Raw genomic sequence first — 14,548 nt, forward strand, 5'->3', positions numbered from 1 at the left:
ATACATCACACAGTCCTAGACGCTTGGGAAGTGTTCAACTTGTGATTTTGTGATACGAAATCCAACATATATATCTCGTTTTCTGTGACATACTGTGTTTTTGTGTCAGTAAAATAATAATAATAATAATAATAATAATAATAATAATAATAATAATAATAATATGAAATCCAGCATATATATCTCATTTGCTGTGACACACTGTGTTTTTGTATAATAATAATAATAATAATAATAATATGAAATCCAGCATATATATCTCATTTGCTGTGACACACTGTGTTTTTGTATAATAATAATAATAATAATAATAATAATATGAAATCCAGCATATATGTCTCGTTTGCTGTGACACACTGTGTTTTTGTGTCAGTAAAGTAATAATAATAATAATAATAATTATATGAAATCCAGCATATATGTCTCGTTTGCTGTGACATACTGTGTTTTTGTGTCAGTAAAGTAATAATAATAATAATAATAATAATATGAAATCCAGCATATATGTCTCGTTTGCTGTGACACACTGTGTTTTTGTGTCAGTAAAGTAATAATAATAATAATAATAATTATATGAAATCCAGCATATATGTCTCGTTTGCTGTGACATACTGTGTTTTTGTGTCAGTAAAGTAATAATAATAATAATAATAATAATAATAATAATAATATGAAATCCAGCATATATATCTCATTTGCTGTGACATACTGTGTTTTTGTGTCAGTAAAGTAATAATAATAATAATAATAATAATATGAAATCCAGCATATATGTCTCGTTTGCTGTGACATACTGTGTTTTTGTGTCAGTAAAGTAATAATAATAATAATAATAATAATAATAATAATAATATGAAATCCAGCATATATATCTCATTTGCTGTGACATACTGTGTTTTTGTGTCAGTAAAGTAATAATAATAATAATAATAATAATAATATGAAATCCAGCATATATATCTCGTTTGCTGTGACATACTGTGTTTTTGTGTCAGTAAAGTAATAATAATAATAATAATAATAATAATAATAATAATATGAAATCCAGCATATATATCTCATTTGCTGTGACATACTGTGTTTTTGTGTCAGTAAAGTAATAATAATAATAATAATAATAATAATAATAATATGAAATCCAGCATATATATCTCATTTGCTGTGACATACTGTGTTTTTGTGTCAGTAAAGTAATAATAATAATAATAATAATAATAATATGAAATCCAGCATATATATCTCGTTTGCTGTGACATACTGTGTTTTTGTGTCAGTAAAATACCAATAATAATAATAATAATAATAATAATAATATGAAATCCAGCATATATATCTCGTTTGCTGTGACATACTGTGTTTTTGTGTCAGTAAAGTAATAATAATAATAATAATAATAATATGAAATCCAGCATATATATCTCGTTTGCTGTGACATACTGTGTTTTTGTGTCAGTAAAGTAATAATAATAATAATAATAATAATAATAATATGAAATCCAGCATATATATCTCGTTTGCTGTGACATACTGTGTTTTTGTGTCAGTAAAGTAATAATAATAATAATAATAATAATAATATGAAATCCAGCATATATATCTCGTTTGCTGTGACATACTGTGTTTTTGTGTCAGTAAAGTAATAATAATAATAATAATAATAATAATAATATGAAATCCAGCATATATATCTCGTTTGCTGTGACATACTGTGTTTTTGTGTCAGTAAAGTAATAATAATAATAATAATAATAATAATATGAAATCCAGCATATATATCTCATTTGCTGTGACATACTGTGTTTTTGTGTCAGTAAAGTAATAATAATAATAATAATAATAATAATAATAATATGAAATCCAGCATATATATCTCGTTTGCTGTGACATACTGTGTTTTTGTGTCAGTAAAGTAATAATAATAATAATAATAATAATAATATGAAATCCAGCATATATATCTCATTTGCTGTGACATACTGTGTTTTTGTGTCAGTAAAGTAATAATAATAATAATAATAATAATAATAATATGAAATCCAGCATATATATCTCGTTTGCTGTGACATACTGTGTTTTTGTGTCAGTAAAGTAATAATAATAATAATAATAATAATAATAATAATATGAAATCCAGCATATATATCTCATTTGCTGTGACATACTGTGTTTTTGTGTCAGTAAAATACCAATAATAATAATAATAATAATAATATGAAATCCAGCATATATATCTCGTTTTCTGTGACATACTGTGTTTTTGTGTCAGTAATGTAATAATAATAATAATAATAATAATATGAAATCCAGCATATATATCTCATTTGCTGTGACATACTGTGTTTTTGTGTCAGTAAAGTAATAATAATAATAATAATAATAATAATATGAAATCCAGCATATATATCTCGTTTGCTGTGACATACTGTGTTTTTGTGTCAGTAAAGTAATAATAATAATAATAATAATAATAATAATATGAAATCCAGCATATATATCTCGTTTGCTGTGACATACTGTGTTTTTGTGTCAGTAAAGTAATAATAATAATAATAATAATAATAATAATAATATGAAATCCAGCATATATATCTCGTTTGCTGTGACATACTGTGTTTTTGTGTCAGTAAAGTAATAATAATAATAATAATAATAATAATAATATGAAATCCAGCATATATATCTCGTTTGCTGTGACATACTGTGTTTTTGTGTCAGTAAAGTAATAATAATAATAATAATAATAATAATAATATGAAATCCAGCATATATATCTCGTTTGCTGTGACATACTGTGTTTTTGTGTCAGTAAAGTAATAATAATAATAATAATAATAATAATATGAAATCCAGCATATATATCTCGTTTGCTGTGACATACTGTGTTTTTGTGTCAGTAAAGTAATAATAATAATAATAATAATAATATGAAATCCAGCATATATATCTCGTTTGCTGTGACATACTGTGTTTTTGTGTCAGTAAAGTAATAATAATAATAATAATAATAATAATATGAAATCCAGCATATATATCTCGTTTGCTGTGACATACTGTGTTTTTGTGTCAGTAAAGTAATAATAATAATAATAATAATAATAATATGAAATCCAGCATATATATCTCGTTTGCTGTGACATACTGTGTTTTTGTGTCAGTAAAGTAATAATAATAATAATAATAATTATATGAAATCCAGCATATATATCTCGTTTGCTGTGACATACTGTGTTTTTGTGTCAGTAAAGTAATAATAATAATAATAATAATAATAATAATATGAAATCCAGCATATATATCTCATTTGCTGTGACATACTGTGTTTTTGTGTCAGTAAAGTAATAATAATAATAATAATAATAATAATAATATGAAATCCAGCATATATATCTCGTTTGCTGTGACATACTGTGTTTTTGTGTCAGTAAAGTAATAATAATAATAATAATAATAATAATATGAAATCCAGCATATATATCTCATTTGCTGTGACATACTGTGTTTTTGTGTCAGTAAAGTAATAATAATAATAATAATAATAATAATAATATGAAATCCAGCATATATATCTCGTTTGCTGTGACATACTGTGTTTTTGTGTCAGTAAAGTAATAATAATAATAATAATAATAATAATAATAATATGAAATCCAGCATATATATCTCATTTGCTGTGACATACTGTGTTTTTGTGTCAGTAAAATACCAATAATAATAATAATAATAATAATATGAAATCCAGCATATATATCTCGTTTTCTGTGACATACTGTGTTTTTGTGTCAGTAATGTAATAATAATAATAATAATAATAATATGAAATCCAGCATATATATCTCATTTGCTGTGACATACTGTGTTTTTGTGTCAGTAAAGTAATAATAATAATAATAATAATAATAATATGAAATCCAGCATATATATCTCGTTTGCTGTGACATACTGTGTTTTTGTGTCAGTAAAGTAATAATAATAATAATAATAATAATAATAATATGAAATCCAGCATATATATCTCGTTTGCTGTGACATACTGTGTTTTTGTGTCAGTAAAGTAATAATAATAATAATAATAATAATAATATGAAATCCAGCATATATATCTCGTTTGCTGTGACATACTGTGTTTTTGTGTCAGTAAAATAATAATAATAATAATAATAATAATAATAATATGAAATCCAGCATATATGTCTCGTTTTCTGTGACATACTGTGTTTTTGTGTCAGTAAAGTAATAATAATAATAATAATAATAATAATATGGAATCCAGCATATATGTCTCGTTTTCTGTGACATACTGTGTTTTTGTGTCAGTAAAATAATAATAATAATAATAATAATAATAATAATAATAATAATATGAAATCCAGCATATATGTCTCATTTTCTGTGACATACTGTGTTTTTGTGTCAGTAAAATAATAATAATAATAATAATAATAATAATAATATGAAATCCAGGATATATGTCTCGTTTTCTGTGACATACTGTGTTTTTGTGTCAGTAAAATAATAATAATAATAATAATAATAATATGAAATCCAGCATATATGTCTCGTTTTCTGTGACATACTGTGTTTTTGTGTCAGTAAAATAATAATAATAATAATAATAATAATAATATGAAATCCAGCATATATATCTCGTTTGCTGTGACATACTGTGTTTTTGTGTCAGTAAAGTAATAATAATAATAATAATAATAATAATAATAATATGAAATCCAGCATATATGTCTCGTTTGCTGTGACATACTGTGTTTTTGTGTCAGTAAAGTAATAATAATAATAATAATTATATGAAATCCAGCATATATGTCTCGTTTGCTGTGACATACTGTGTTTTTGTGTCAGTAAAGTAATAATAATAATAATAATTATATGAAATCCAGCATATATGTCTCGTTTGCTGTGACATACTGTGTTTTTGTGTCAGTAAAGTAATAATAATAATAATAATAATTATATGAAATCCAGCATATATGTCTCGTTTGCTGTGACATACTGTGTTTTTGTGTCAGTAAAATAACAACAACAATAATAATAATAATAATATGAAATCCAGCATATATGTCTCGTTTGCTGTGACATACTGTGTTTTTGTGTCAGTAAAATAATAATAATAATAATAATATGAAATCCAGCATATATATCTCGTTTGCTGTGACATACTGTGTTTTTGTGTCAGAATAATAATAATAATAATAATAATATGAAATCCAGCATATATATCTCGTTTGCTGTGACATACTGTGTTTTTGTGTCAGAATAATAATAATAATAATAATAATAATAATATGAAATCCAGCATATATATCTCGTTTTCTGTGACATACTGTGTTTTTGTGTCAGTAAAATAATAATAATAATAATAATAATAATATGAAATCCAGCATATAGATCTCGGTTGCTGTGACATACTGTGTTTTTGTGTCAGTAAAATAATAATAATAATAATAATAATAATTATAATAATAATAATAAATCTTTATTTATATCCTGCTTTTCTTTTTGCACTTTTATTTAGCCCTCCTTGGTGCATCAACAAACTACAACTCCCACTATTCCATAGCATTGAGCCATGGCAGTTCAAGTGGTACCAAACTGCATTCGTTCTACAGTGTAGGATGCAATGTAAACATCTCAAGAAGCTGCAAATTTGAGGCTTGTGTAGGAAAGTTCAGTTTGTTTTGTTTACTTTACCTTCTCTTATCTTTCCTGGCTCCCAAGGCAGCTGATAGCAAGGTTAAAACTAGACACAACTAAAACCAGGGTGGTTGGAAAAAAATAAATAAGTTAGCGTTCAGGTTCAACCATCATTTGCTTCAAAGCCTCGCTTAAAAACCTGCCAGAGATAAAAGTCTATTCCAAGGGGAGCATCTACATTGCAGAATTAATGCAGTTTGACACCACTTTGCAGTTGTCGTTTGGTGAGGCACCACACACTTTGACACAAGAGGTTGCAGATCTTGTAAAACTACAACTCCCTGGATTCCACTGCATTGAGCCAGGGCCGTTAAAGAGGCGTCAAACTGCATTGATTCCACAATGTAGATGCAACCAAAGTCTGATCTGTTTGTTTCTATATCAGAGGTGCAGAATGGAACATCCTTTCCCTATATGTGTGTGTATATGTACATGTGTAAAATGTTTACATAGATTCTGGATACAGAATCTATACTGTGTTCTATTTATTTCTAAACCAGAGGTGCAGACTAGAACTTCCTTCCATATATATATTACATTACAACGCATACACAAAACCACATATATGCACATATACACAAATATACACACACACACAAAACACATATACACAGACTGGGCCACATGGCAGGGGATGGCTAGGATAGATAGATAGAGATAGATATCCTAGCCATCCCCTGCCATGTGGCCCAGTCTGTGTATATGTGTTTTGTGTGTGTTTGTGTGTGTGTATATTTGTGTATATGTGCATGTGTTGTAGTGCATTTTTTATTTTTTGGCTTTTAAAGTTCCTTCTGCTGTGTTTTTCAGTGTTTTTATGAGTGATGGTCATTTTTTGGCCTGATCAATGTCTTGTGTCCAAATTTGGTGTCAATTCATCCAGTGGTTTTTGAGTTATGTTCATCCCACAAACGAACATTGCATTTTTATTTATATAGATACTAGCCGTCCCCTGCCACGCGTTGCTGTGGCCCACATGGGGGTTCTATGTGGGAGGCTTGGCCCAATTCTATCGTTGCTGGGGTTCAGAATGCTCTGTGGTTGTAGGTGAACTATAAATCCCAGCAACTACAACTCCCAAATAACAAAATCAATTTTTTGAGTGAAGGACGTACATTGGGGTGTTAGGTGTCTCGTGTCCAAATTTGGTGTCAATTCCTCCAGTGGTTTTTGAGTTATGTTCATCCCACAAACGAACATTACATTTTTATTTATATAGATGTGTGTGTGTAAATGTATAGAATAGAATAGAATAGCTTTATTTGTCATTAGGTAATTGCACAACAAATTTTATATATAATGTTTGCATATATTTTGGATACTGAATCTATAATTGCTCTATTTATTTCTGCATCAGAGGTTAAGAATGGAACATCCTTTCCCTATATATATGTGTGTGTGTGTGTGTGTGTGTACAGATAGATTGAGATAGAATAGCTTTATTTGTTATTGTTCTATTGCACAATAAAATTTTATATATAGAATCATAGAATCCTAGAGTTGGTAGAGACCTCATGGGCCATTCAGTCCAACCTTATTCTGCCAAGAAGCAGGAATATTGCATTCAAATCACCCCCGACAGATGGCCATCCAGCCTCTGTTTAAAAGCTTTCAAAGAAGGAGCCCCCACCACACTCCGGGGCAGAGAGTTCCACTGCTGAACAGCTCTCACCATCAGGAAGTTCTTCCTCATGTTCAGATGGAATCTCCTCTCTTGTAGTTTGAAGCCATTGTTCCATTGCGTCCTAGTCTCCAGGGAAGCAGAAAACAAGCTTGCTCCCTCCTCCCTGTGGCTTCCTCTCACATATTTATACATATATATAATGTTTGCATAGATTCTGGATACTAAATCTATAATCTGCTCTATTTATTTCTGTATCAGAGGTGCAAAATGGAACATCCTTTCCCTATATATGTGTGTGTGTGTACAGATAGATAGGTAGATAGATAGAGATAGAATAGCTTTATTTGTTATTGTTATATTGCACAATAAAATTATATATATATATATATATATATATATATATATATAATGTTTGCATAGATTCTGGATACTAAATCTATAGTCTGCTCTATTTATTTCTGTATCAGAGGTGCAGAATGGAACATCCTTTCCCTATATATATATGTGTGTGTGTGTGTATACAGATAGATAGATAGAGACAGAATAGCTTTACTTGTTATTGTTCTATTGCACAATAAAATTATGGTATACATATAATGTTTGCATAGATTCTGGATACTGAATCTATAGTCTGCTCTATTTATTTCTGTATCAGAGCTGCAGAATGGAACATCCTTTCCCTGTACATGTGTGTGTGTGTGTGTGTGTGTGTGAGTGTGTGTACAGATAGATAGATAGACAGAATAGCCTTATTTGTTATTGTTCTATTTCACAATAAAATCACTGTATATATATAATGTTTGCATAGATTCTGGATACTAAATCTATAGTCTGCTCTACTAATTTCTGTATCAGAGGTGCAGAATGGAACGTCCTTTCCCTATATATGTGTGTGTATGTGTGCGTGTGTGAGTGTATGTGTGTGTGTACAGATAGACAGATAGATAGAGACAGAATAGCTTTACGTGTTATTGTTCTATTGCACAATAAAATTATGGCATACATATAATGTTTGCATAGATTCTGGATACTGAATCTATAGTCTGCTCTATTTATTTCTGCATCAGAGGTGCAAAATGGAACATCTTTTCCCTATATGTGTGTGTGTGTGTGTGTGTGTGTGTGTGAGTGTGTGTGTGTGTGTGTGTACAGATAGATAGGTAGATAGATAGAGATAGAATAGCTTTATTTGTTATTGTTCTATTTCACAATAAAATTACAGTGTATGTATGTATGTATATATATGTATATGTATATGTGTGTGTGTATATATATAATGTTTGCATAGATTCTGGATACTAAACCTATAGTCTGCACTATTTATTTCTGTATCAGAGGTGCAGAACAGAACATCCTTTCCCTGTATATGTGTGTGTGTGTGTATGTGTGTGTGTGTGAGTGTGTGTGTGTACAGATAGATAGATAGATAGATAGAGACAGAATAGCTTTATTTGTTATTGTTCTATTGCAATATATATATATATATATATATATATATGAATGATGTTTGCATAGATTCTGGATACTAAACCTATAGTCTGCTCTATTTATTTCTGTATCAGAGGTGCAGAATGAAACATCCTTTCCCTATGTGTGTGTGTGTGTATAGATAGATAGATAGATAGATAGAATAGCTTTATTTTTTATTGTTCTGTTGCATAATGAAATTATATATATAATGGGTTGTTGTAGGTTTTTTCGGGCCATATAGCCCGAAAAAACCTACAACAACCCTGTGATTCCAGCCATGAAAGCCTTCGACAATATGTGTGTGTGTGTGTGTGTGTATGTATATATAGTGTTTGCATAGATCCTGGATACTGAATTTATAGTCTGCTCCATTTGTGTGTGTGTGTGTAGTGTTTGCATAGATCCTGGATACTGAATTTATAGTCTGTTCCATTTATTCCTATATCAGAGGTGCAGTATGGAACATATATATATATATACACACACACACACACACACACACTCACATACAAATGCACATACACACACCTACAGATAAACACACATATATAATGTTTGCATAAATTCTGGATACTGAATCTAGTCTGCTCTATTTATTCCTATATCTGAGGTGCAGAATGGAACATCTACACACACACACACACACAAAGTTTGCATAGTTTCTGGATACTGAGAAGGGATATAAAGCACTTTCTAGGAATGGGAATGCAGACATGCAAAATCCTGGGCCCTTTTTCTTGGAAAAGTCTTTTAAGCTGCTTCTGCATGCTAACCTCCATACATTCCTCCCATATGACTGCCACTATAGATGCATTGACATTGCACAATGAATATAGTTTCACACAACTTTAAAGGCCAAGGGTCAAGGCTATAGGATCACAAGAGTTGTAGTTTTTCCAGCAATGTATTAAAATCAGCTATGCATGCTAAAATCACACACACACACATCCTTGAATGCTAATGTTACTCTGTCATAATATCCAGCATTGGTCTGACATTTTTCTGGCTGCATTATCCTACCTGAAAAGGTCTCCTGCAAGGATCTCAGGAGAGATGAAATGGAAATATTGTGAAAATTGAAAACCTTCCACTCAATCCTCAAAAGAGAAACACAAAAGCAAAGAGAGTGTCGTTCAATGGCGCCACCTAGTGCTCGCTGGTGGAACGGCAGGCTGAGTGAGAATCAATGCAAGATCCTGCCAACATTGTTCACCCAAATACCTGGGAGTCACTCTGGACCATGCTCTGACCTACAAGAAGCACTGCCTGAACATCAAGCAAAAAGTGGGTGCTAGAAACAATATCATACGAAATCTGACTGGCACAACCTGGGGATCACAACCAGACACAGTGAAGGCATCTGCCCTTGCGCTGTGCTACTCTGCTGCTGAGTATGCATGCCCAGTGTGGAACACATCTCACCACGCTAAAACAGTGGATGTGGCTCTTAATGAGACATGCCGCATTATCACAGGGTGTCTGCGCCCTACACCACGGGAGAAATTACACTGCTTAGCCGGTATTGCACCACCTGACATCCGCTGGGAAGTAGCAACCAATAGTGAAAGGACCAAGGCAGAGACATCTCCAGCTCACCCCCTGTTTGCAAGATTTGAACTGTTGCATCATGCTTAATCCTGCCTTTTTACCCTGCCTATGTATAGTTGGATTGATTGGTTATTTATAGCTGCCAATCAGTGTTGTTTGCACCAGCTGAATTGCTTTTTCAGCTCAATTGTTTGGCTCCACCTCTTCCTGGAGGAGGGGAGTGCTTCCTTTTTTATTCCCCCATCAGATTTTCTACCAGATGGACATGAATAAGAGACTTGGCTCTAAAAGCCCCTGATTAAATTACCTCTCAGCACCAATTCTGACCCTTCTTACCCTTGAGACTTATGCTTCATGTTCAGACCAACCTGAACGACGTTGGGAAGTCTCAAGCGCCTTCAAACCAGTTCTTTTGGCATCAGAGGAAGACCCTGAGTCTTCAAACATAGGCCATTTGGATTGGGGTTGTGGATTGTTCCAGCATTTACAGCCATTGAGAAAGAGGGACCCGGAAAAGCTTCTCAGCTGAAAAACTCCTTTGACCCAAAACAACTAGAGACTGCAATGTACATTTTCCTTCACCCCTTTGAAACCTCCATCTTATTGTCTTAAAAAGATAACTCTTTGTGAACAATAAAACTTATTTTGAGTTATCTACAGTGTTTGGGTCTTTGAGAGTTCCAGTTTCCTAAAGAAGCAATCCCCTGGGGGAAAGATGTCACGTCCATGCCTCTTTCACTAAGAGCTATAGCCCCCAGGCGCGATGGCACAAGCACGACTCTGCACTTGAGGACCTAGAGCTCCCTGGAGATAGAATCATAGAATCATAGAATCAAAGAGTTGGAAGAGACCTCATGGGCCATCCAGTCCAACCCCCTGCCAAGAAGCAGGAATATTGCATTCAAAGCACCCCTGACAGATGGCCATCCAGCCTCTGCTTAAAAGCTTCCAAAGAAGGAGCCTCCACCACACTCCGGGGCAGAGAGTTCCAATGCTGAACGGCTCTCACGGTCAGGAAGTTCTTCCTCATGTTCAGATGGAATCTCCTCTCTTGTAGTTTGAAGCCATTGTTCCATTGCGTCCTAGTCTCCAAGGAAGCAGAAAACAAGCTTGCTCCCTCCTCCTCCCTGTGACTTCCTCTCACATATTTATACATGGCTATCATATCCCCTCTCAGCCTTCTCTTCTTCAGGCTAAACATGCCCAGTTCCCTAAGCCGCTCCTCATAGGGCTTGTTCTCCAGACCCTTGATCATTTTAGTCGCCCTCCTCTGGACACATTCCAGCTTGTCAATATCTCTCTTGAATTGTGGTGCCCAGAATTGGACACAATATTCCAGGTGTGGTCTAACCAAAGCAGAATAGAGCATGGGTAGCATTACTTCCTTAGATCTAGACACTATGCTCCTATTGATGCAGGCCAAAATCCCATTGGCTTTTTTTGCCGCCACATCACATTGTTGGCTCATGTTTAACTTGTTGTCCACGAGGACTCCAAGATCTTTTTCACACGTACTGCTCTTGAGCCAGGCATTGTCCCCCATTCTGTATCTTTGCATTTCATTTTTTCTGCCAAAGTGGAGTATCTTGCATGTGTCCCTGTTGAACTTCATTTTGTTAGTTTTGGCCCATCTCTCTAATCTGTCAAGATCGTTTTGAACGATAACATTTTAATCCAGAACGGCATGTAATCAAAACCAGAAAACCCAAATCTATAAATGCGAAGAGACATGTGGGATATTAACAACAACAACAACAACAAATTGCACCTGAGGATCTAGAGAGATTCCTGGAGAGAGCAAGACTACATATAAACAAATCTGGAAAAAGCCAACCACACAAATGCAGAGAGAAAGGCAACATATAAATGATGATAATGATGATGATGATGTTCAGAGTAGAGCAACTACTTTGGGAGACGGTGGTCAGGCATCCGGACAACGTGGCGGGCCCAGCGGAGTTGATGGCAGAGGACCATCGCTTCAATGCTGGTGGTCTTTGCTTCTTCCAGCACGCTGACGTTTGTCTGCCTGTCTTCCCAAGAGATTTGCAGGATTTTCCGGAGGCAGCGCTGATGGAATCGTTCCAGGAGTTGCATGTGACGTCTGTAGACAGTCCACGTCTCACAGGCATAGAGCAGGGTTGGGAGGACAATAGCTTCATAAACAAGCACCTTGGTATCCCTACGGATGTCCCGGTCCTCAAACACTCTCTGCTTCATTCGGGAAAATGCTGCACTTGCAGAGCTCAGGCGGTGTTGTATTTCGGTGTCGATGTTGACTTTGGTGGAGAGGTGGCTGCCAAGGGAGCGGAAATGGTCAACATTTTCTAATGTTTCTAATTTTCTAACGTCTCCCAAAGTAGTTGCTCTACTCTGAACTTAAGAATGGAAAACGGGATGTTGGTGGGCAGGAAAAGAGATTTAAAGATGGCCTCAAAGCCAACCTTAAAATCTCTGGCATAGACACTGAGAACTGGTCTTTGTGCGCTCCAGCTGGAGGTCAGCTGTGACCAGCAGTGCTGCAGAATTCGAGGAGGCACGAGTGGCCTCAAAGCCAACCTTAAAATCTCTGGCATAGACACTGAGAACTGGCCCTTGAGCGCTCCAGCTGGAGGTCAGCTGTGACCAGCAGTGCTGCAGAATTCGAGGAGGCACGAGTGGAGGGTGAAAGAGAGAAACGTGCCAGGAGGAAGGCGCGTCAAGCCAACCCCGACCGAGACCGCCTTCCACCTGGAAACCAATGCCTTCACTGTGGGAGAAGATGCGGGTCAAGAATAGGGCTCCACAGCCACCTACGAATCCACAAGGAAACCCATCATGGAAGACCATCTTACTCGTCCAACTAGGGATCGCCTAAGTAAGTAAGATGATGATGAGGATGATAGAGCACTTGAGGATCTAGACATTTCTGTAGATAACATTTTAATCAAATCTGCATATCATCTAATCCACAAAAGCCAAACCTGCAAAGGCAGAGGGACAACTGCATATTCTCTCCATATTTTGCATTCACCTACCTGAGGCTGGACTACTTGCATCATTCTTCTGGCTTTCTAATCTCTGCTCTCAGGAAGTTATGGGGACTGCTCCGAAGCTCGTTTTGCAAAGGGAGGTCATAGGAGTGTTCAGCTGCAGCTCGGTGTTCAGCCGCTGCCTTATCTTCTGGCTTCCAGCTCCAGCCATGGGACCCGCGGATCCGAGGGACTACATCACAGCGAAATCCAAAGCAAGGGGCTGCACAGAATCTGCAGGAAGGAAGAAAGGCAAGTAAGAGGGACTTTAGTGGGCTTTGAGCAACTTAAGCATCAAGAACTCAATAATCAGCTTTATTAAAACTTGGAGCATTGGCTCTGCATACATAAAATCACAGGGTTGGAAGAGACCACGTGAGCCATCTAATCCAACTCCCTGCCATATAGGAAAAAGCACAACCAAAGCACCCCTGACAGACGGCCACCCAGCCTCATAGAAGCATAGAATCATAGAATCAAAGAGTTGGAAGAGACCTCATGGGCCATCCAGTCCAACCCCATTCTGCCAAGAAGCAGGAATATTGCATTCAAATCATCCCTGACAGATGGCCATCCAGCCCCTGTTTAAAAGCTTCCAAAGAAAGAGCCTCCACCACACTCCCTCTGGGGCAGAGAGTTCCACTGCTGAACGGCTCTCACAGGCAGGAAGTTCTTCCTCATGTTCAGGTGGAATCTCCTCTCTTGTAGTTTGAAGCCATTGTTCCATTGCGTCCTAGTGTCCAAGGAGGCAGAAAAGAAGCTTGCTCCCTCCTCCCTGTGGCTTCCTCTCACATGGCTATCATATCTCCTCTCAGCCTTCTCTTCTTCAGGCTAAACATGCCCAGCTCCTTAAGCCGCTCCTCATAGGGCTTGCAGACTTGGTATTCTATTAAATGTCCTTTGACCAGTATCTGGCCACTTGGAGTGCCTCTGTTGTTACTATAAGAAGGCCCTCTATTGTGTATATGGCAGGGCTCAGGGTTGCATTGCAGCAGGTGGTCTGTGGTTTGCTCTTCTCTGCACTCGCATGTCGTGAACTCCACTTTGTGGCCACATCTCTTTAGGTTGGCTCTGCATCTCGTGGTGCCAGAGCGCAGTCTGTTCAGCACCTTCCAAGTCGCCTAGTTTTCTGTGTGCCCAGGAGGGAGTCTCTCATTTGATACCAGCCATGGATTGAGGTTCTGGGTTT

The 14,548-nt window shown here is 35.2% G+C and overlaps 2 protein-coding genes across 2 annotated transcripts in view; both read right to left on the reverse strand.

Moving 5' to 3' along the window:
* TNK2 (tyrosine kinase non receptor 2) overlaps nt 1-13,439 on the reverse strand; it is a 214,517-nt gene extending 201,078 nt beyond the window's left edge. Inside the window, exon 1 of the mRNA XM_060767285.2 lies at nt 13,366-13,439. Within this exon, the coding sequence (XP_060623268.1) occupies nt 13,366-13,389 (24 nt within the window). The 5' untranslated portion in view covers nt 13,390-13,439. The remainder of the gene's footprint in view (nt 1-13,365) is intronic.
* A 5-nt stretch (nt 13,440-13,444) lies between these two features.
* LOC137096597 (uncharacterized) overlaps nt 13,445-14,548 on the reverse strand; it is a 33,246-nt gene continuing 32,142 nt past the window's right edge. The window contains exon 3 of the mRNA XM_067466283.1: nt 13,445-13,593. The gene's annotated coding sequence lies outside the window, so the exon portion shown is untranslated. The remainder of the gene's footprint in view (nt 13,594-14,548) is intronic.

The sequence above is a fragment of the Anolis sagrei genome, chromosome 3 (genome assembly GCF_037176765.1).
Source record: "Anolis sagrei isolate rAnoSag1 chromosome 3, rAnoSag1.mat, whole genome shotgun sequence".
NCBI lineage: Eukaryota > Metazoa > Chordata > Lepidosauria > Squamata > Dactyloidae > Anolis > Anolis sagrei.